This window comes from Symsagittifera roscoffensis, chromosome 7, assembly GCF_963678635.1.
Source record: "Symsagittifera roscoffensis chromosome 7, txSymRosc1.1, whole genome shotgun sequence".
Lineage (NCBI taxonomy): Eukaryota > Metazoa > Xenacoelomorpha > Acoela > Convolutidae > Symsagittifera > Symsagittifera roscoffensis.
In genome coordinates, this window is record NC_087068.1 from 44127883 (window position 1) to 44152224 (window position 24342).

Sequence of the window (24342 nt, forward strand, 5' to 3'; positions counted from 1 at the left end):
ACTGTTCTCCTTCTCTCTACGAGGACAACTACATCTCTCCTTCCTTCACGCAGTCACTGCTCCAAGAGACAACTACTCCAAAAACCAAGAAAACTTTCCATCCATCCTTCACTACAATAAACAATTTGAAAAAACTTGAAACTCTCTAAACCTCGGAAGGGTGGAAATAGTTTAAAACTAGTATTTATAACCAATTATATTCTTGATAAAACTATCTCTATAAAATTTTTCTTAATAACCAATCATGATCCATAACTAACACTAACAATTATTTGTAGAGCTGAAACTACTCGTAGATTCTGCATCAGAGCAATTTGAAAATAACTTAGATTACAGTTGTTCTCCTTTGGCAAAAGTTCCAGATAACTAATTCGCAAATACCAGTATACACTAGATCTATTGAGACTAGGAGATATTAGAGTAATATTAAGATTGGTATTAGACTAAGAAGTTGCAGGAATTTATCCGGCCGAAAATAAGATAGCGTGACGAACGGACGGTGTACCTTATCTGAAATTACTCTATGAGTGACCACGCCCGGTCTTAATTCAATAAGTTTGATTTTTAGCTGTTTTTTTTCAGTACTTTTTATTTAGTTTTCATGCATTTTTTCAAGTAAAAAAGCTCTTTACAAACAGAAACGCAATTAAACTTCAATCGCTCACTAATCACAAAGCTTGGAAAATTCTAAGAACGAGTTTCTGTTGTCATTGTTACCAATAAAAACTTTTTAGCTGTATGCGACATCGGGTTTTTGATAATTTCCGGAAGTTCACTTGAGGCCTTTGTCAAACACAGTGTTAATTTTTTCCGCATTATCAATCACTCTGTCTTCACACGCCGACACATAAGTGTCCTGCATCATCATTCTACTTTGATGCTGAAGTAGTTTCGCCTCAATGTTTTTGACCTTCTTCAAATCTGGCTTCGGGACACGTGACAAAACAAAAGCCAGTTCTTCCGTTTTTCCCATAATACCTTTACAAACTTCACACGAATAAACCAAGACAAATTCTTTGTCCACGTGAAGGATGTGAAAATTTGCTTGTTTTATGGTGTGAACGGTTTTGTGGTCCTGCTTTGGATTGAGATGGTAAAAAGGGTTGAGAACACAAAATCGTTCAGTCGTTTGGTAGAATGAGCCTAAGTTTGTTCTGTCGTTTGTCGGTTTGTAGAGTCTAAACATTTCCGATTTGCATTGTGTGGATTTGATGTACGATTTGTGACAGGTAGTCACTGTCATATTGAAGTGCCAACCTGTCAATTAAAACAGTGAATCTTCTATGAAATTGCATGTTTAAAGGTTTTATTTTTATTTTGGTACTTTTATTTTGTTTCATTTTGGTACTTGGAGTTAAAGTTACCAAGAAAAAAAACACATTTAAATGCAATGCTGCTCCTAAACTTTTGGGCGAAACCCACAAAACTACGAGCACGTTTTATTGTGTGTCTGAAAGATATTTTTGTAAATGTTTTGATTAATTAAAAAAATCAAATTGAAGTCGCCAAATAAAAAAGATGTATTTCGCTTTGTTTGGAGCTTTTATCTTGCCTTATTTCAAAGTGATTCGACATAATTCGCCGTCCATTCACGTTATAATAGAAAATAGCAAGCAATCAATATACAATAGTATTTCATTCAAAGCAATAGTAAGAATACAAGGATATTTTAAAGCTTTTTTTTTTGAATTTTTTTGCAGCTTATGACAATTTTTGTTTTCATTTTTGAACAGATTCAGATTTTTTTGATTTGATCCAATTCTGAGAAAAGGGCAGCTACACACTTGGAACATTTTACACCCTCGGAACCTTTTAACACTTACCAGTGTGGTCGTAATGTGTGGCCATGTCGAGTGCTCTGCAGTCGGGGTCATAACCGATGTCCCATCTGCAGTTCACCAGCCGGTTGGGATACGGATAGGCGAGAGACCTCCTCACCATATACCACCTACACACGCACAACACACGGGGTCAAAACAAATAAACAAAAACTAAGTAAACAAAAAGCTTGAACACATACAACTCTAAAATATATAGTAAACTTGAGTATTTACAACTCTGAGCTAAATTCATCAAATTATCTATGGTCCTACAAATCAGATGTGCACGTGTGTAAATCACCCAAAAAAAAATTAAAATTGAAAGAAATTTTCAGAAGCAAATTGATTTGACACAGTTACGGAAATTAAATATAAGAAAATTGTATTATGAAATGCAGACTTATGGCAAAAACTTGTACAAAAATGTCTTTAAATTATCGATCGAAGGTTTTTCCTACCCACCTGCCACTCAGCAGATATTCAGTGACGTAGACAGGTTTCACATATGGACATCTCGTTATAAACTGAGGAGTAATTTCGCAAGCATTTATAAAAACTGCGACAATCAATAATGCAAGTTTCATGGAAAAAAAACAACAGGTTAGTGAGCGGTATAAATCTGTTAACCAATTCAGCAATGTTCGCAATAGAATAATAAATATGGTTCGCTCAAATAAGAGCTTGTTGATATTTTGAAGTTAAGTTACTGATTTGCATTGAACTCTGTAAAATACCAGTTTGATACAAAAGGTTATTGAAACTGAAGACTTTGAAGTTCGCATCAGTTATCATAAAAAACTTATTAATTTTTCCCGATTCTTCGAGTTGATTTTATCAGTCCATTTTTAAATCAGAAATTTATTTTGTGAGAAACTTGTTTATTATACAAAGGATCTTCACGGCCTGAGTTCAATAATGCTAAGACGTTTCACGCGTAACTTTTTTTGTGGGGCTATTTGTAGTTTGAATTTTTCGAATTTTCAGCTTAGCTCTAACCATCAAATTTTATCATTATAATATCTGCAAGGAAGATGAAACATAATAACAAAACAAACTTAGGAGCCAGCAACTTAATTAGTTTGCTGTTGATACTTTGCGATATCATTGTATGCGAAACATTATCTAAGGATACTGGGTTGAAAATATGCTTAATATAACGAGAAAAAATATCTTTCAGGAAAACTAATCGGATTCAAAATTGAGACGCAGTTTTCCAAGTTTATTCATCGTTTAACAGTTTGGTTCAGGGGCGGACTCTCGAGAGCGGTCGGAGGGGGGTCGGATTTTCAAACAAAATCAAAATTTTTGTCGACCTTTTTTAAGTTTACTAAAATAGTTTTACGAGCTCCCCCAAAGCACTAAGAAGACCCTGTTTTGGCCAAAAATTTTGGCGCCGAAGGAAAAACTTTGAACAATAGACCAAAAAGGCGTTGTCGGCACTTTTTTGGAAAGTTTTGAAAAGAAAGGGACTTCCGCACCCCCCCCCCTTAATCCCGCTGGTGGTTTGATTAACTGAAAACTTCCTCGATTCTTACGCTTGAAGTTTTGACGCCAGATTTGGTTTTATAACTAAGCATATATTTGTGCTTTTTGCACCTGGATTCCATGGACACATCTTTTGCTTGTTTTAGAGACTGTAAATGCTTCCACGAAAGAGACCTAAGAACTCCCTTTTATCCTCACTTGCTAATGAGAGAAAACCGTTCATGTTAAAACCCCCTCCTCGGCATTTACGACAATTGCCTAAATTGCTGAGGAAGGCATCTTCCTCCCTCAGCAGTTAAAACAATTGTCTTAACTGCTGAGGGAGATTAAAACACGAAGAGCATTGTCTCAATTATTTCATTACTCGAGCTAAAAAAAATGACCACGTTAAAAAGATAATTATGCAGAATCCAAAGATCAATTTAAAAAACCATTTTGTCATGTTCTAGAATATAAAAAAACAATGCGACATGCATACTTATTCCACAAACCATATCTTTATTTATACAACATATTGCCTCAAAAACTGACATGATAGTCCTACCCGCTAAAAAACAGAGTCAGCTACATCATTCTTCCTGAACCAAAAAGGAAATTAATTTGATTTTGATTAGTTTTTTTTTCAGCCAAACAAAAAATATCTTTTTGAGCAATTGTTTAATTTAGAACAAGTTTTGTGTGAACCATTTGTTGACATAAACTAGAGAGATTTTAATTCGATTTTAAAGTTAACAACAGCCAAGTAGCTACAACCTTAACAAAAACTTAGCCGAACAAGAGTTTCGCTTTCTGCACTATGTTAAAGAGTTATATTTGCGGTGGAGCCCTCTCTTTTTTCAAAGATTAAGCTCTAGAAATAGACCGCAGTTGTGGAAGCCGGTGAGCTTATTGAATTAGTAGAAAAACGCCTACGTGCTGCAGAACTTCCTAGCAAGACAACATCGTGTAACACCAATGGCTCATTAACATTGTAAATAGCTCATTAATTTGAAAAAAATTACTTCTTTTAATTTTTATAATAGTTCTTTTAAATTATACGAACCCGTGGATCTCTTTAACAAGGTCCCCCTTGGGGTACCTATTAATGAATCTCCCCCTATAAAGAAATAAGTCAACGAGTAGGCATATGATAAATTTGCACCTGTTAGTGACAAAGTGCTCCCTTTTACAACCCGTAAGAAAACTCTTGAAACGCTAATCAGTAACAAAATATTTTTCCAAAAGTATAACTAATTTAATCTTGCAAAGTTTAGCAAGAGTAGTGTTCCACGTCAACCGAAGTGACAGGCAGCGGCAAAGGCCACCTGCCAGGAACAATTAGCACCAAGAGATGATTGACCTAACCCGGATCGAACTGGTCGAATTGTAATCGAACCTATTCGACCCAAAAAAATTGTGATTCGAAGCATTCGACCAAAAAAATCTATGATTCGAGTCACCTGACTGAAAAAACTTCTAATCAGACTCAAGTTCGAAAACTTCGACTAGGGTTTGGCGGATAAAAATTATTCGAACCAAGCTTGAGCGAAAAAGAATCTTCGAAGAAAACTTGACCGAATAATAAGACTGAAAATACTTACACAAAAAAATGATTTAAAACTATACACACCTCCGCATGCAATGAAAATCATTGAAATGATAAATACTGAAATGTTGACATTTAAATATGTTAGAAAAAAATGAATTATTAGATTGATACTTGTGATTTAGCGTCGCTTGTAGTACTGATAAGGCAAAACTAAAAGTCAACCACCATAATCAAAGTATGGCGATTTTAACACTTATTCAGCAAAAAAAACACCAGGACGAAATAATCAGAAATCATAGTTTTACTAAAACATGCAAGGATAGATCTTTGTGATTAAGTTTTTCAGAGTTTCAATCAATTTAATAGTAGCCCTGACTGGCTGCTATCGTATTGCTCATATATACGTCTCTTTTGTAACTCTTCATGGCATATCGACCATCAGAGGCAGTAATTTGACAACAAATTGTCCGAGTTAAGAAATCTGTGTGGTCAGTGAAGCGGAGGGTTTTATCGAAGTGTCCCTCTCGCCTGTTAGTGCTGGTAACAGGTCACATATTTTTGATCAAAAATTGAATCCCATGATTTGAGACTTCCCCAAACTCTTGCTTTTATCGTTCCTAGATACCTGTCGCACAAGGATTTGCCGCTGATTCCAATAGCCCTTCACGAGATATCCGTTGCTCAATCGATTGGGAAATAGTGTCTTTCCTTTCGCATGCAACCAACCGCTCTTTTGATTGGCAAAAAAAAACGGCAAACGTTTGGCAAATGCGATGTTCCATTTTTTCAAAGTCCCATCTTTGGTCTAAAAATTGTACAGATTGAGAACCAGCACTCTGAAAACGAAAATGAAAAACTGAAAAAAAATGTTACAATCCTAACCTTTGGGAAATCCTCACTTTACAGAGAGACCAAAACGGCAGGCATTTTGAATGTGTTTTCTTCAGTATCCAACGAAGCATCTAGTCAGATTGCCCTTTTCTTACTCCATCGAACTCAAAATGAGTCCTTTTGTATTTCAGCCCGGCAAATGAAAACTATAGAAAGCTTACGAGAGAGTTATTAAACACTTAAGCTTTTGGGACAGTTATCCTCCCTTCAACCAAAGATTTCTCAGTATTTATGACAAATGCCCCCACAGCCAACCAAAAATTTCTCAGTATTTGGGGCGACTGCCCCTCAGAACCAACTTAAGATTTCTCATAATTTGAGAACATGTGGTAACTGCCCCATGTGAAAACTGCTCACCACAACCCGTCAAAGATTACTCAGTATTTGGGAAACTGCCCCCCAAAACCCACTGTTTGAACCATAAGTCATTAAAGTGATTCGTATTAGAAATTTTCGAGGCTGAAGATCACAAATCAATAAAGAAAATATAATTCAGTTTTAATCTTGAGTATTTCATCGACACATGGCAAATATTTCAGAGGCACAGTTTCTTCACATTCAGGGAACAGACTTAGTGCGTCCCTCTCAGGTTTCTCAGGTCTGTCGGTCATTTTCGATTTCTTCGACTTGGGCTCTGTTCGATGACTACCTGATTATAGTTATCAAACAGGTAGTTATCAAACAGGTAGTCATCAAACAGAGCCCAATTCAAAGAAATCGAAAATGACCGACAGACCTGAGTAACCTGAGAGGGACGCACTAAGTCTGTTCCCTGAATGTGAAGAAACTGTGCCTCTGAAATATTTGCCATGTGTCGATGGTATACTCAAGATTAAAACTGAATTAATTTTCGGCTGCCTCTTCCCTGTTTTCTCACTAGATTTCGGCCATCTTATAAACAAAGTATAGTATACGGATGCTATTAAAAATAGTAATAGTATATATTATATAGATTAAATTTATTTTTTATAAGACAATACTCTTCGCCTGGCTAGAATTCATTTTGATTAAAAAACTATCGATAACCGCTTGAGTAGGACAATATTGAAGAATTTTTTTCAGATATCTCTATTTTTTTAGAGCTACGGAAGGTTACAGAAACAATCAGCTCTGTTTTTTGTTCAGTTCACTAAATTTCCTAAATTACTGTCCCAAAATCACAAATCTCCGCCTCACAGTATGTTTCAAATTTTTCGTTGAAAATACCAAGTTTGCATACGACTGGGTTTAATTTATCGAAAATCACTACCCAGAAAAACAAATAGGGGGCGGGCGTTCACAATTTGCGCGGTGAGCAACTTGATTTTCCTTGTGTGTCTCAAGGATCCACTGGATACACCGACAATGTTTCTGCTTTTGTTTAAGAAAACTATTATCACCGTGTTGGATTTTTCTTGCCTGAAAAAATTGTTATTAAATTAAGGATTTTATTGAAATTGAATTTTACAATTCAAAGAAGAGGAGTCGATCAGAACTTAAATGAGCACCAGGGGCAGATATAGGAATTCCTCGAGGGGGGGGGGGGGGGGGGGGCGGATTTCCAAAAATTTTCGAGGTCGAAAAATTTTTTTTAGGTAATATAAATTAATTTTTTGAGCTCTCCCAAAGCACTGTTTTGTCCCTATTTTGACAAAATTTTCTGCGCCGCAGGTAAAACTTTGAAAAAACAGTCCAAAAAAGGCGTTTTTAGGCACTTTTTGGAAATTTTTGACAAAAATTGCGCTGTTTTCGGCGCGTGCTCCCCCCTGAAAATTAGTGTATATTGGCGCCCAAGTCGCCTTTAGAAAATTTTTAGGGTCCACCACCAAAAATGGATATTGGAAAATAGTCCAAATTGGGGACCCTTTGGATCGGCAGGGGGTCGATTCCCTGAGAAGAAGAAAGCGTACAACCCCCGCCCCCCCCCCCCACGCCTCCCTCCCTAAATCCGCCCCTGATGAGCACTACGGAGAGACAACTAACACCGACCTTCCCCTTGTTCTGATGGTCAACTTTGCAGAAGCCGAGAGATTGGAATTTGCTGCGGCAATAATACTGCTACATGATCGATACATTGAAAAAGGATGGCCATGAGACAGAGATAGGCTTCTTACTGCAATCACGAGAGCCACTTCTAAATTGGCAATTATTTATGGGCAGACAGGAGAGCTCTTTAAACATGAGTTTTAGGAATGACAGAAAAATTTCAATGTTTTGTAGGGAGCAGTTACGAAGAGAATCCAACTATTGAAAAAACAAATACCGAGACCTATAAAGGAGTACTTTCATTATTCTTAACGTCTCTGGGACACTTATAATAACAGAACAAACTGAACAGTACAGCGTCGAAAAGTTTCCTGTTCTAGTATACTAGAAACATGATCAATTGACGTAAATATGGCTCTTACCGACAGGTTGAGCGCGAATTATACTACGTTCGAACATGTAAACCGTGAAATATGAAATATAAATTGTTCAGGTCAAATACGTTTTGAAAGGAGTTTAAACGGCAAAATTATTAAAATCTTCAAAAAAATAATTGAAAATGTTAATTTACGCCAGTCATTCTGCTGCGCGTGCGCAGTGAAACGAAACTACTCATATCTCATATCAATTGATTCTTGAAAATTTTCTGGATTTTTGTATAGCCTTGATGACTTACTGAGTTGATAAATATTTTTAATGATTTGCTTCATAAGGTTGATTGCGGGGGAAAATAAAGCTCCTACAACGTTTTGCTGATATTACAAAAATCTTCATAAAATTTTACAGTCAGTAGTGACATACACGAAGAACTCTGCGATAATATCTTTTTATAAAGAGCTCTCTTAACAGGAAGTTTTATTTTTGTTTGAGAAAAAGACTTATATTAAACTATAATTCTTTAAAAAGTGAATTAAATAAAAAACAAACCAGGTTATAGTGAGACTAGAATGGAGAAAATTCTGATCAAAGCTCGATTTTTTTTGCATTCAGCTCATAAAATATCCTGCTAACTTTCAAAAAATTTTCACAACGCTATTATTCCATGATCTCAAACAGTGCTTGCTGCATGGTTTCACTTTATTTAACAAAATTGGTCATTATTTTAAAGAAAAGTCTCTTTTATTGATTTTAATCATTTATTAATGAACCAAAACTAAAAAAATTAAATTGAAAATTGCAGCATTGTGTAAAAAATGCTGCAATTTTCAATTTAATTTTGTTACACTATCGAGTTTTTTTTTCATCAAACATTGGACAATCAATTGAGATTTGGATTAAACTATAAGGTGGTTTATTTCGGTTTGATTAATAGTTTTGTCACAATGTTTATTGAAAATCTAATGTTCCTGCTCTTAATGTAAGCTTCATACGTAAAAAGAGAAACGGTTTTACGAATAAAAATTTTATAACAAAACCAAAACATCACAATGCATAAAATTTGGTAGTTATTACAACTTTCAACAAACGTATCTTCTCCAAAAACTTGGGACAGGTCTTTGAACTCGTCAAAAAGTGTATTTGACACAGCCATTCCGTTTCACAATTTCTATTTTTGCAGTGAAAAGATAAGTCTTATTGAAAGAAATCCAATAAGTGATTGGCGTATTGAAAGAAACCCAATCTCTAGTATAAATTTGTAAAATTCTTTGGATTCAGTCAATTTAAAATTTGACATAGCCAGCCTGTTTCAAAGCGTCGTTCCTTTTTGAAGTGAAAAAAAAAGATTCTGAATATAGGATGGTTTTTTGATATTGTACAATTTCATTGTCAGACAGACTTATCATATTTTGCTGGATGTTAAATCAAAAATTTTCACAAAAGCACCAGGTCCATAAAACACTCTTTGCCAGAGTTGGGTTTCAAATTTGAAACAATTCCAAAGTTTTTAGCATAATTAGTTGTTTCGATTTGCCTTGCATATTTGTCGTTCTTTTGAACTTAAAAGACTTGGGAATAGCATCTTTTCTTGAATACACTTTTGAATATAAAAATTGACTGTCTTTGCGATTGTACAAACATTGATTCTATTGAAGTATTGTTTCATCAGGTGGGTCAGTATTCAAACAGTATAGTCGATTAGTTCAACATAATTTACAAGGAAAGGGATGGAGAATATACATAGCTTACAAAGAAACAAATCAATCTTATTCATCTTAAGAAACATTATCTGAGTTCTAATCATAATCTACAAAATTGCAGCATTTTTAAACGAAAATGAAAAAATTAATTTAAAAAAATGAATTTGATTTGATGAACACTTCTAATTGTTCTACTGATGGTCAAGTGCTTAAACAGAAGGCTTCGTTAAGATTGTGCTAAAAGAATAAGTGATGATAAGTATTTGATATTTTGTTTTGAATTAGCACTTTGCATTGCAGGAACTTGAATCGGCAAGATTTTGTAAACAGTTTTTCTTAAAAATAAACAGGAAATTTTAATAAAGAAACTTTCATAAAACACAACAAGCTTTCGTTTAAAAAAAGTTTTGGTTCCTGCCCAAAAAAAAGATTTTTTAATTAACACTTTTTTTCAATTTTGCACGTCTTATATAAGAAATTTTAATGGACTCAACACTGCCTCGTATCTCTGTGGAAAATGTTAGATTGAGCTGTTCCATCTAAAATAGCCATGTCAGCAAATGTTATTTTGTAAGCCATGAAACTTTTCCCCCACAAATCAAAATTTCACAAAATATTTTAAAAAGCTAAAAAACTGTAAAAAAAAACTAAGTTTGCGAAAAAGAAAAAGCAATCAAATCAAACTGAGTATCCTTCCAAAAATTTTCCAATTTATGGATTTCAAAACTAAATTTAACTGGATTGTTTGCCCAAGTAAAAGGAAACTTAGTTAATAACATCACTTCAGTGATCTCGTATGGCAATTTCGATAATTTATTGATTCTATTTCAGTTTTTGTCAAAGATTATTTCAATTTTGTATGACAGAGACCAGCTGAAACACTGCCTCTAATTCTGAAGCAAATCAAAAAAATTTCAAAGAATGTTCGAATTTTCCATTTTATCCAAATTTTCCAGAATAAGTATGAGCCTCGAACTCAAACCGAGTTAATTTTGGAGGAAAACTCATAGAACATATTCGAAAGATGCATCTAATATAAAACGAAAATAATTCAAGCATGGTAGAAGTGCACAATTTTCTAAATATACAGAAAAAACGTTTACATCTGTCAAAAACTGAATAGATGTTGCTTATACAAAAACTATAACTTCTGGGGAAAGTTTCACGGATCCATACCGAATATGAGATCACTGATTTAAAAGATTTTATCCTGCTTAATTTAATTTAGGTTGGAGTGAAGTTTTTTACTAGCACACATGATGTGTGAAATTCAACCAAAAAGTTTCATAAAAACATGAAATCAGATAATCGATATAGTGAGATAAAAAGTGAAAACATCACAGTTCAATTTTGGTTTTGCATTCGGCTCACAAAAGGTTCTGTTAACTTTAAACATAAATTTTGAATACCACCATTCTTAAGTCGAATTATCGTACACTTTTACACGACTGGAAATGGTTATCATTCAAGAGGACTGAAAAAATTTGTGGGACTCTACAATGCAAACTACTGCAGTTGTAGTTTTTGTAATGGCAAAACCGATTCAGTAAAGCACAAAAAAAAATTAGAATTTTACAAAATACTGAGAATTTTATTATTACAAACATTTTTAAGCAATCGGTAATGGTTATCAGCCAAGCCATTCGAATTTTTAATAAAGAATATGCCATGAAAAAACACTGCAGACGGACTAGTTTTGTGGTCATTAGGTGAAAAAAAAATAAGTTTTGAATTTTTTGTTATCGTTATAGATAACTTAGCTGGTCTTTTCTAAAATCAGAGAATCTGGAAATCATCTCTGTGCATGACTCATTCTGGACATTTAGTTTGTTTATTATTGAAAACGATGAAGAAACACTTGAAAAATTTTTATTGGTTGACTTTAAAAAAGATGAAAATTACTTAGAAAGTAAAGATCACTTCTGATTATTTGATCTTTCTTTCAGGTACACTAAATTATATTAGTCCCATTCAGATTTTTTATACAGAAAGGATTGTGTATAACTACTTTTAATTTTTCAATCATTTTTTTATTTTAGCTGTAATCCTACCACTACAGTTTTTGCATTTTAAAAAATTTGTTTTTCGTAAATGATCCTTGATTTTTTCTATTTTTTTCGACCAAGAAGCTGCCATTGAATAAAAACAAAAGAGTTTCACGTCTTGAGTTTTGTAGAGATTACACATGACGACATGCTAGACATGCTGGACAACTTAAACATTATGGCGTCCTCAAATGTCTGAATTGTATTTTTTCCACCTTTATAATAAAAAGAACTGAAAGCTCTATAAAGAAGAATCACTCCAGTACTGTTTACTTGAAAAAATGTGAGTTTTCGAAATTGCTGACAAAAAATATTCGCTACAAATGAAGAGCCAAAACCACAGAACGAAATTTTTTTGCAACTGATACTTTACTCAGAGGAAAATAAGCGGGTTTTGTGTCAAGGGCGGCTTCTTAGAAACACTCTATATCTTATATTCAGCTGTGTAAAGCACGTTGGTAGCTTTAGTTTTTTGACCCGAGAAGTTCGGACAGTAGCTTAGCTGTAAAATGGTTAAATGCGCTGTAAAATGAATACAATGTAAAAGAGGAGGAACAGTAAAAAATGGCGATAAAAGCTACAAAATGATTTTTTCTCCTGTTTTTACGCCACAATTTTTTGGCGTCATTTGTATGAGTTTTATTGAAAAACTGTTCACATGCTTAAAACGCAGAAGTTGTCTCATTACTGGTGACTCCGACTCAGCTTATGTTAGCAAAATCACGACGGATTCTTTTTGGTCGAAAAGGTCGAAAATGTCAATTTTTAGTCGCAAAAGTACTGAATCTATAAATAATTAGACCAACAGTCTTGCGTGAGCGCGCGTGTGTGTAAGTGTGTGCGTGTGTGTGTTTAAGTGTGTGTGTATGTGCGTGTGTGTATGTGTGAGTGTGTGTGTGTGTGTGTGTGTGTGTGACAATTCTGGTTGCAAAAACCTAACAAACTAATTTTCAGTAGAAAAAAAACTAAATTCCAGTCTCATGTCTGTCTGGTCACACATATCAACTCTTGATCACACAAATCACAACGGATCATTTGGATTGCAAAAATCTGGAAATGTCAAAATGTGGTTGCAGAAACCTGGTTTGTAGCAGGTCTTGTGACTCTCCTGGGTCAATAATCCACAAATCAATGTTTGTAATTTCATCAATTTCATCTCAAAAATGCTAATTGGTACAACCAAATTGTTTTGCGACACCCTGACAACGTGAAGCACTAGAGACGACGTCAATCACTAGAGTCGTTGACAATAATAGGGAGCATTCATGATATTTAGGCTTGTTCGAGGCTCAACAAATTGCCCAGCTGGCTCAAAAAAAATTCCATGGACGCTCAGTTTCATCTATTTTTATGCTCAAGAGGCCGAGTATAATCCTTTTTTTATTCAACCAGAGCCGCCGGAGGACCAAAATCTTTCAATTTTTGCTACTTTACACAGGGGAAAAACGGTTTTTGTATCAAGCACGGCTTCCTGAACACCCTCTACATTGAGTAATCGTCTTTGTAGAGCATGTTTGCAGCTGTAGATTTTTGAGCACAGCAGTTCGGACAGAGTTGTAATGTTCACGCTAAGAACCCGTATAGCGGCTGAATATCACAACACAAGGGTTCAAGCCATCAATCAACTTCTCCTCTCTCGAGGTAATATCTCTACATATTCGAGAATGATGTGAACCGTCTCTCACCTCTCACACTTTATGAGTCAAGAACAACGTCAGATTTAAGTCAAAATTAAGTCTGTCAACTTTTCTACTGAATAGCAACGCTGGTCTCAAGTCAAACAAATTGCAGTGAAAACAAACAAGTTAAATGAATGACTCATTTATAGTCGATAACTTGCCAATAGTTGTTTTGTAATTGAGTTCAAGGTATACGAAGCAATAATGTTTGCTCCACGTTTTTGATGAAACTGAGAGTAAATCAAACTGCAACGCGTGGCTCAGTTTCCTGGAATTACTAACTAATCTTCTAAACAGAATTAGAGAAGTTAAGGTGCATAAACTGTTAAGATTTTTTTGGAACGAGGCTTATTGCTCTCAAGAAAACCTATAGAGGCTTGCGACCAACTGCCATCCGCAAAACAATCAGACACATCGCAATTAAACGCACGTGAATCAAGCTTTCGCAGGAGGACAAAAAATTCAAAAGGACAAAGGTAGGATCTAGTACTAAACGAGGAGCTGAAGTTGCTGTCCTCTGCTTTTGAATTTTGACGGCACGCAATGAACACCAGAGTGGCTGTTTTTTGTAAAACTTGTTTTTTTAGTAATGCGTTTAGTTTGTTTATTAGGGAAATTGTTAGGAATTGCCTTTTTTATTCGCACAAAATTGTACAAAACTTTTTTTGCGCACACAGTAGACCGGTTTGAATATCCTAAGGAAATCCATCAATAAAACAAAAGACAGAAAACAAAAAGGTGAACCCAAGGATCTACCACTGTTTGTTGAAACAATACAGCCGCTAATAAAAAAATGATTTCGAACAATTATCTCGTAGCTTGTTTTGCAGGAAGTAATCATTATTATTATTGTAATTATTGTTTATCATTGTTTATTATTATTTATTATTGTTTATCATTGTTTACGTTTTTGAAACAACAGAATGGTTTGTTGAAAATACATGAAAAAAGTAAATGAAAATGAGGCCGATAGGTGGAACAAGTGTAGCAGGCATGTCATCTAAAATTGGAAAATTTCAAATTTCAAATTTCATCAAAAACAATTTAACAAAAAACGAGCATGTAACATATTCACAACAAAGGAACATAGAAGACAAAAATTCCGGAGAGAAAATTCATCAGGAACGGAAGAGCTTATTTAGGAGAAATGACACCAGATCCAAGCATGTGGCAAAAAAGCGAACCAAGAAAACTTTGAATAAATTTAGATAAAAATTGTTGGTGAAATGTCAAAATAAAGCACAAGTTTTGAGAAGTTATCTGAACAGAACTAACACAAGCAGACTCCTCATTCAAATTAGACCAGTTTTATATGGATTTCCTTGGAGAATCAGTTGATTTGAAAACTTTGATGAAAAATATTTAAAAAGGAAAAGATTGGGAACCATTTATTTGTGCGGAAAACATTATCATAACTTTATCAGTAAAGTTATCAGTTTCCTTGACAAATTGAAACCGAATTGGAAAAAAGACGAGAATTCAAAAAGAAAGCAAATAAAAAACAAACGGATAGTAAATTGGTGGAAACGCAAGGGAAAGAGACAAAAAACATCAGAATGCGATGGCAGATTTGTTTAGAAAATTTTTGGCTTTCAAAATGACAACACACACACATTGAGGAACGCTATGCTAAAACGAATCACGCAATGAACCACATGATGGGATTGTATGTGATTTCACACAAACATGGCTTTCTTGTGCCAAAAATCTTATAACTCGACCCTATGTAATTTCATCGGTTCACCCAAAATTTTTCATCAGTTCAAAATTTTTCATCAGTTCACTCAAAACGTTTGCGATGCCCATACGACGTTGATCACTAGGTGTGCTCAGTGACAATACTAGGGAGCTTCGATGAGATTGAGGCTTGTTCGAGGCTCAAACAAATGTCCGGTTGGCTCCAATAAGTTTCCTTGGACGTTCAAGTTTTAGGTTCAAAGTATTAAACTGATCCAATCTCTGTTTTTTTTTTCTCTTGCTACATTCACTTTTTAAGGAAATATTTTGAAAAATCAAATCTTTTATTTGAGAAGTTGATAGCATTTTACTCCAGAAAAGAAAATAAACTTGTCAAGGTTGATAGTAAAGTTTCAGGCAAATTTCTTTTTGTTGTAGCCAGGTAGGATCTAAGCCATCAATTAGACTGCAGAAAAAAATGAGCCAAGCACAATTATTTTTTCTATTTCATCGAAAGATGGAAGAATAGAAAAACATTTGAAAGCGGCCACCCAAAAATATATCGTTGAACTTCGAAGTTTTTGCGCAAATACATAGATCTCTGTTCTCTTCTAGTTTTGAATAAGAAGCTCGATAGAAACAGACATTATTCGGGTTGGATGCAACACGTCGTTACTTGATCAGAAAATTAACCAAATCCATTCAATTAGATGGTCAAGAGAGCTGCAATAGTGATGGCAATAGGTTGAACAAACGTACCAAACGTGACAACCAGAATTGAAAAACTTCGAAGTTGTAGTGTCATTAAAGACAACTTATTAAAGAAAACGAACATAAAGCATATTCATAAGAAATGAAAGAAAAAGGCAAAAGTTCAGGAGAGAGTGCATCAGGAAGAAAAAGACGAGAAACCTAGAGAGACCATGAATGGGCAGGGGACTGGTTTAACGACGAGGAGAAGCAAAAAAAGTCAGAAAATAAAGGATGAGTGAACCGAGTTTAGATCCGAATAGTGACAGCCAGCGAATGAGGAAAAAAGGGACTCCGATAGGAAGTAGAGATGATGAGCGCAACAAGACAAAACGAAAAAAAAGCGCAATAATGAAACAGTGCAGACGCAGTATGACTGAAACTTATATGACTGAAAGAGAACACTTGTCACAAAACGATTGAGTAGAAGTTTGGGAAAAAGATAAAGACAAAAAACAGTTCGAACTGGAAAATATTGGAGCAAAAATGCAAGAGAGTCTCAGAAGTCTAATTCTCTTCATGCAATATTTCGATATAATCGGAGATGACCGATTTTAACGCACAGGCCGAAGCGGAAGAGCATCAAAAGTAGAGTAGCTTGGCAGACTGTTCATCATTCGAATCAATTTTTCGGCACCACGAAATTGCGAATAACTCACCAACTTCAATTAAAAGCAAGGAACGACCAACACGGAAGTACTTACGACCGTCTTTAATCCCGTGCCCGATAAATCACAGTCAAGTAATGGGGATACCAGAGTGAGAAGTCACCATGGTGGGTTTTTTCAGCCAAGGAGAGAAGAATTGGAGAGGTGGAACTTCTCTTAAATCGTAGACTCTATCGGCTCTAACGAGATGAATGGACAATAGAAAAGGGCGATAGACCGCGCCAAAGAACCAAAATTGAGTCTAGCCATGGACGTGATTAAGAGAAACAAAGTCTTAAACTGGTGAAAAAAAAATGCCAGAACAGCAACCAAGACAGCATGAAATTTTGTGTTAACCATGATGCCGGAAAAAAATGCCAGAACAGCAACCAAGACAGCATGAAATTTTGTGTTAACCATGATGCCAGAAAAAAATGCCAGAACAGCAACCAAGACAGCATGAAATTTTGTGTTAACCATGAATAAATCAAGAAGCCTGGAGGAGCTCTGAACAAGCGACAGCTATTAGCTCTGAAATACTCGAATAACTGAACCAATGTTAATTCACTGCCTGAACAAAATCCTGAACAGTCCAGCCCCAAACAAATCACGAGCAGAGAACTAAAAAAAAACAACCAGCTCGATACGAGAAAAGTAGACAGAAAACTGAAAGTTGCCGCATTTAATGACTGAACCGCGCCGTTTTAGACTTAAATTAGCAAAACTGAATATTTACAAAAAAAATTTTACCTAGCACTTTTTTTTGTTATAAAATCTTTTTTTTTAAATGATTAGAACCTCCTGATGTAATTGCTTACCAGGATAATTTCGGATCGCATGGGTTGAATATCATCTCACATAAAAAACAACTCAAAATAAAATTGACAAATTAGCAACTTAGAATCACTGAGTCGGTTTGTTCACTGAGATTCTTGAAAGTTAGCTCTATAAGAACTTGAGAATATGTACCGAGGAATCTAGGGTAGGTAGTTTTCTAAAGCAGAGAATCGCTCTCGCAAAACAGTTTGCGAATGCTGCCTGTGTAATCGACGCTACTCAGGATAGAACTCTATTAGAAGAAAGGTTTTGGTTGTACCAACGGAACTTGAAGGCGGCCTAGTTGTAACTTTCTGATAAACGCGTATCCTCATATCAGGTCAGAATTTTTGAGGTATTTTTAACTTCGGTTTCTTCTGTTTCTGTACCAGTGTGTTTTTCGCAACCTGGTTGGCTTGACTCCCAACAATCCGACTAAACTTTTCGTTGATTTTTGTTTTCCACTAATTGATCAAATTCAAATGGTTTTTTGACTGGGTAAAATGACGAAAGACTGGTGTAGTAACTTCGGTTGCCATGCTAATTCTTTAAACTCTGATTTAATTTTTAAAAAGGAAGTTTTTCTTTGTTACTTTTCACAGTTGCCCAGTTTATTAAAGCAAGGTGGCCACGACAGCTGCTTCATTGTTCATTTCTAAAAATAATCAAAAGCAATTGATCGAATGCCTGCTGTAGATACTGATGTTGAACAAAATCTGTCAGACACGTTCGGGGATGGCATAGGACAGTATTTAGCTTTGCAACCAGCACAAAAAGTAAATAACAACTTCGGAGAAACGCTTGGAAAAAGAACACTCGCAGAGTCTGCTTCCAAAGTCGTCAACTTAAAAGCTGAACCGAGTTTAAAACAGAACAAAGAAGACGAAAATTTTGGAGAGAGGGTTAAATTGAAGGTAAATATTTAAAGACTAGGATCAGCAAAAAAGGCCAAACAGTAAAGTTGAGGGCGTCATTGAAACCAACAGCAGACCCAAGAATGTATCCGTAACCGATACACGAACAGTTAGATTTCCGGATGAAGAAGACACAATTAGCGGAACAAAACAAAGCCAAAAACTCAAAAATGAAACTGTGGACACGCAGGAAACTTTCATGGATGAATGAGAACAATTCTTGCGAGAAAAATGGTCGGAAGAATAGGAAAAGAAAAACACGAACAACAACCGTTCGAACCAAAAAAAAAGTGGAGCACAAATGCAAAACAATGACACTTAAAACGAGATGACAATAAAAACCTCAGAAAAATTTTCCTTAACAAATTTTTTGACAAAATTACGGATGAAAGACTTTTTGTAAGACCCGAGTAGAAAAGCATCAAAAGTGTAGAGAGACGGGTCATTTTTTGAATCAAACTTTCGAGACTACGCTTTTGTGAAAGACACATCAATTTCAGTTAGCAGCATTGAACGACCGAAAGGGAAAAATAAGTTCTTGGCGGATTATGGAGAAACAATTGTTAAGATTCAGAGTTAGAGCAGTTAGGATTAAGAACTGGGTTTAGAGACTGAGATATAATCTGAGGTTTGAATTGAGGATTGAGAAAAGGTAGTGATTGTTGAAGAATGAATTGAACAATTCAATATAAATATATGACAAACTAAGCATCACAACAGTACCAATTAATTAATTACTGGTTATTAATTAGTTTGAGATTATTAGTTGACCTCTAGTTATCAGTTTTGAATCCAATTCAATTATTCTTCAGTCTCACCTTGAGATGATCTGACCTCAACAAATCCCCCTTTTCAGTCTGAATTGGCTTTGACCAATGTCAGGCTGCAACCCATCAAGGTTCGACGATGCTGTTCCTCCGTAGTCTTACTCAGGGCTTTTGTCAACAAGTCAGCTTCCATGAACTCAGTAGGGCAATATTGGAGTTCAACCGTCTCATCTTCCAGTCCTTCTCGAACAAAGTGGTATTTCATATCGATGTTCGTTTTACATCACAGGATTCTTGCACATCTTGATACAGCTCTGGTTGTCCTCCTTGATGGCAGTTGGTTCGTCAATAACTACGCCCACCTCATGGTGGAGGTGGGCGCAGATATAGAGCCTCTTAAGCCGTTGCTGCGATTGCTTGGTACTCAGCCTCATTGGTAGATATGGCTGCATTTGGTTGCTTCTTGATGTTCCACTTAATTGCTGCCCCTGCTTTCTGCAAATGAAAACTGTAGCAAGTAGTTGACCTTCTATCATCCAAATCTCCAGCACAGTCAGTATTTGCGGATCCAGAGTTTTACACCACCAGCGTCCTTTGTGTAGCACAGATCCAGATCTTTGCTCCCCTTTAGCTAACGAAGAATCCTCTTTGCAGCCATCCAGTTCAACCTTCCCGGATTATCCACGAAACGAGAAAGTTGCGTCACAGTAGCTAGGATATCAGGCCTTGTTTGCTTACCTATGTGAAATAATGAGCCCAAAATGCCTCTGTAACCTCAGCTTTCATGGATACTGCCTCTGCTGACCCAGCTTCAGGGCAGCCGTTCTTCAAAAATTGTGCGCAGATGTCCGCTGGTGTGCCCACTGGTTTGCATTCAGCAAGGCCAAAACGCTCCAAGCAGTCGTCTATGTAACGTGATTGATTTACTGTTACCGTCAGAGGTGACTGCCCGACTTGCATTTCCAGCAACCAGGACAATGCGCCTCTGTCAACCATCTTGAATCGTTCGGAGAAACGGCTCCTCAGCTTGCCAAATTCGTCTTGACATCTGCACCCAATGATGATATCATTTAAACAAACCAGCACATAAATCATGGCATCGTTTGTTCCCCTCATCGTGAACAAACAGAAATCGTTGCTGCTTCTAGTGAACCCTTCATCAAGTAGAAAAGTGCTCAGCGTCTGATACCAGTCTCTTCCTGCCCATAGAGACTTCTTTGAAGCAAACGCACTTGGCGGTCACCGCTGCTGGACCCCTCTGGCTGCTTCATGTACACTGTCTCTGCTAGGGGAGAGTTGAGAAAGGCTGACTCAACATCCATCTGATGAAGTAAAAGATCATCTTGTGCTCCCAGGGCCAGCAGTATCCTCTTTGGTTCGGGTTTACAGGTTGGAGCAATAGTCTCCTTGAAGTCAAAACCTTCCACTTGCAGGACCCTTTTCACCACATATCGGATTTTGAACCGCTCCACTTGTCCCATCGCATCTCTTTTTTGGGCGACAACCCATCGTACAGGAACAATTTTTTGAGATCGTGGTCTATCAACCTTTGCAACAAGTGTCCATGTCCATGTTCCCATGGCTTCTAGAAACTTCACTTCTAAAGCCATAGCTGCCAGCCACTGCTCGAAGCATGAGAATAGGCCAGTCCGTATCGAATGGGTGTGTTTCTTTTCCTAACCGACCTCTGCACTGGATGATCGGTAGAATGCGAATCTACTTCTTCTTTTCGACCTGATTCTCCTCAGTAGCCCCACTGAATCTGCAGTATCATCCTCAATTGGCGCGCTTCGTGATTCGCTGCCTTCCGTTGTGCTTGGTTTGTCAATATTAATGCACCCCTCGATTGATAGCTCCAGGGTTTCTAATGGCTCACTGTCAACCTTGAATGGCTCACTGTCACTGTCTCTAGATCCATCAGCAGGTAGGTTTTGCTCTCCTTGTCGTAGCCGATAAATTTGCTTTTCTTGTCTTTTGGATCCAATTTCCGTCTGTTGCCTCGATTCAGATTGTACGTCAGGCAACCGAATGCATGCAATAAGCTCACTTTTGATGGTTTCTCATAGTGCATCTCTGTCGGTGAAAGACGTTTTTCGTTGCTGGATGTGGGACACAATTTGCGAACCTTCACAGCTGTCGACATTGCTCGAACCCAGAACATCTTCTGTAGCTTTGCTGCGGCCAACAGACATCGAATCAACTCGGTGATCACTCTGTTGTAGCGCTCTGCTGCACCATTCTGTTGGAGAATATTGGGCACAGTTAACTCTTGCTTCACCTGAGATTCCCTACAAAATCTCCTATATGCAATCGATGAGGACTCACCTCCATTGTCAATTCGCATGCACTTTGGTGTTCCATGCTCAGCTACAAACTCCTGGAATTTTAGTAGACCACAATCAGCCGACCGAAGTCGTCGATGAAGTTCAAGGCATAGCGTGCACCATGCATACTCGGTACTTCAAATGGTCACTGAATGTCACCGAAGTCCCGTTGCCCCACTGCCGATGCTCTGCTGTCAGTCTTCTTAGGAACTGCTACTTCATGCATCTTAGAAGCAGTAGACATTTCGCAGAACTCTAGCTCGCCCATAATGACAAGCGATGGAAGATCCTGCTGGTTGAGGTGCCCCAGTTGTTGGTGCCACAACATTGCATCACTGGTATTCCTCCTTGTTTTCGTCACTAGAATCATTGGGTTCCTCTCTAACTTGCACTCAAGGAAGGAAAGCTTGCTGCGCTGCTTCACAGGTAGCGGTCCCCCATCTGATGCCAGGAGATGTAAAGCATCTGTGGCGAAACTGAAGATTCAGCCTCTAGCCACAGCAGAGCTCGCACTCAACAAGATCGTACTGTAGCTCTGCACAAACAGCACCTTGTGAACAGTGTAGCTCCTCACAGCATCACGGCAGTCCCTGATCTCCACATCCACTGATCCTTTGCCCTCAATCCTTGACAGCGTGCCGTTGGGGTTCTCTACAGTTGTCCCTTCAATCCAGCTCTCAAAGCTGGGAACGACAGCCCTGTCGCGCACCACATGATCATCGCATACCGTATCCACAATGAGGTTGTCTCCTTTCATTGAAGTTGTAGCACAACAACTGAAGAACCCTGTCCAGGTTGCCCACACATGTCCAAAATGTCCAGGTTGCCCACACATGAAGAACCGTTGCTTCTTTGCTCCTGGCCCACTGGCTTCGTTTGACCCACTGCCTCGAGCACTGGATTGTCCACTGTCACTTTTGGACTTGCAGTCCTTCGCCATATGACCCTTCTGTCCACACAAAGCAGCCACTACTTGACACTCTTTTCTTCCTCCTCACAGCTTCCACGGCTATGTGACCATGTCCAGTCCTCTCTCCACATCAAGCCTTCCTCCAGTCATCGTAATTCCTCACCTCTTTCTCAGCTCTGGAAACGTCTTGGCTTGTGGAAAGCTTTCTTGCCCCACAAAATGCTAATAGCTGTCAGGGAGATCATTGATCATCTAAGCAATGAACAGTGGATCCGTGATAGCTTCTCCAGCTTCGCTCAACCGCGTCATAAGCACTTGACTGCGAACGAAGTTTTCGTCCAGATCCTCCTCTGATCCTATATGCAGCTTCGCTAGCTGACCTATAAGAATGACCACCGTCGGCCTCTCTACACGACAAAACCTCCCTTGAAGCAGCCTCCAAGCCTTCTTACCATCGCCATAGCCATCTGTTCTCATGCAGTTGTTCTTTATGTACATCAAAGTGGGGTTATTGAGCACCAGAGCCAGGTGGGACCACGCAGTGTTTCGTTTGTGTTTCCTCTGCTGAATCAACACTGCTCGCCCCTGCATCTTGGTATCGTAGGCTGGCTGCATCTTGTTATTCGGACACCCGGAGAGAGTAGGCTCAGCCTCTGGCAGGTCATCATTGTCCATCACTGTCCTGAACAGGCCCTTGGTGTGCATTAGCGCCACAAACTTCGTCGACCAAGCCGGAAAATCTTTAGCTTTTCCTCTGAAAGACGCCAGTTTCAAGTCCATTGTTGCTTAAGGCTGCTAGCTAAAAGCTAAAAACTATGACAGGAAAGTAATACAAGAAAAAAATATAAATCTAGGCCATAACCTGTTAAGATTCAGAGTTAGAGCAACTAGGATTAAGAGCTGGGGTTGGAGACTGAGATATAATCTGAGGTTTGAACTGAGGATTGAGAAAAGATAGTGATTGTTGAAAATTGAACCGAAAAAGCGAATTTAAATGACATGACAAACTAAGCATCACAAAAATACCAGTTAAATAATTGCTGGTTATTAATTAGGTTAAGATCACTAGTTGACCTTTTTTGAGTTTAATCAGATTTGACTACGCTTCAATTAACCTATCTGACCTTGAGATGGTCTGACCTCAACAACAATCTCGTATTTAATCCTAAAATTGGCAAACGTCACTCAAACGCCACTAGTGATAAAAACCAAAGTAGAAAAATTGCCTAGGTTGGTTTATCTAGCCAATGATATAAAAATGCAAATTGTTTGCAAAAACCAAGTTGCAATTTCATAAGAACTTTTTTTTCCTAATGAATTTTTCTCAGATGTTTTTAGCATGTGCTAAGAATTTTGTGAAGAAAATGGGGAATGCAAAAATTGTAATGATTTTTTTTATCTTGTGTGCCAAAACTGTTGTAAAAATTATAACAAGGTGTTAAAAATGTTTTAATTTGGTCATCATTTTTGCAAAAAGTTCTGTGTAATTTTTTAACCGGTGTGCAAAACTGCCTTACCAAGTTTTTTAGCGCATGAAAGTTTCTAATTCTTATCTTATCTCTTTGATTTGTTTGTTCTTATCTCTTAAAATTAAAATAGTAAACGGAAAAATTAATAGTTTTCAATTCATCAAAAATCTGTCGAGCAACTAAAGAATTTCGCATTTTCTCAATGGAGCGCAAAGCTGGTCTTGCCCCCATCGCTGGTGATTAAATTAATGGTTCGCTCACTGAAGTATTTGGCTCAGAGAACCCCTCACCCTCCTCGGTTGTAACTGGGTTCTCCACAGATCCTTCTTCTTGACACGGGAAGAGGAAGTTGATCACAGATTGAGTCACATATCTAGAGTCAGGAACCCGCTGATTCTGTGTGATGGGAACCTGCATCTGGTGATGTTCACTGAAGCCTCTCCTCATGATTTCGATTGTGTGCCACAATTGAATTGGGCCAAAAAAATTGCAGAGAATAAAAAGAGTGTATTGATTGTCATCATTTTTGGTCAAAGTTCTACACAGTACGTATGGTTGTTCTTCTGAACCGAGAAGA

The 24342-nt window shown here is 37.2% G+C and overlaps 1 protein-coding gene across 1 annotated transcript; it reads right to left on the reverse strand.

Moving 5' to 3' along the window:
* Positions 1–590: 590 nt before the first annotated feature.
* On the reverse strand, positions 591–2515 carry LOC134851654 (uncharacterized). Its single transcript, XM_063867831.1, has 3 exons — positions 2283–2515; positions 1824–1948; positions 591–1257 (listed from the first exon to the last, which is right to left on the reverse strand). The coding sequence occupies exons 1-3, from the start codon at positions 2402–2404 to the stop codon at positions 773–775; spliced, it is 732 nt and encodes a 243-aa protein (XP_063723901.1). The 5' UTR covers positions 2405–2515; the 3' UTR covers positions 591–772.
* Positions 2516–24342: the final 21827 nt, after the last annotated feature.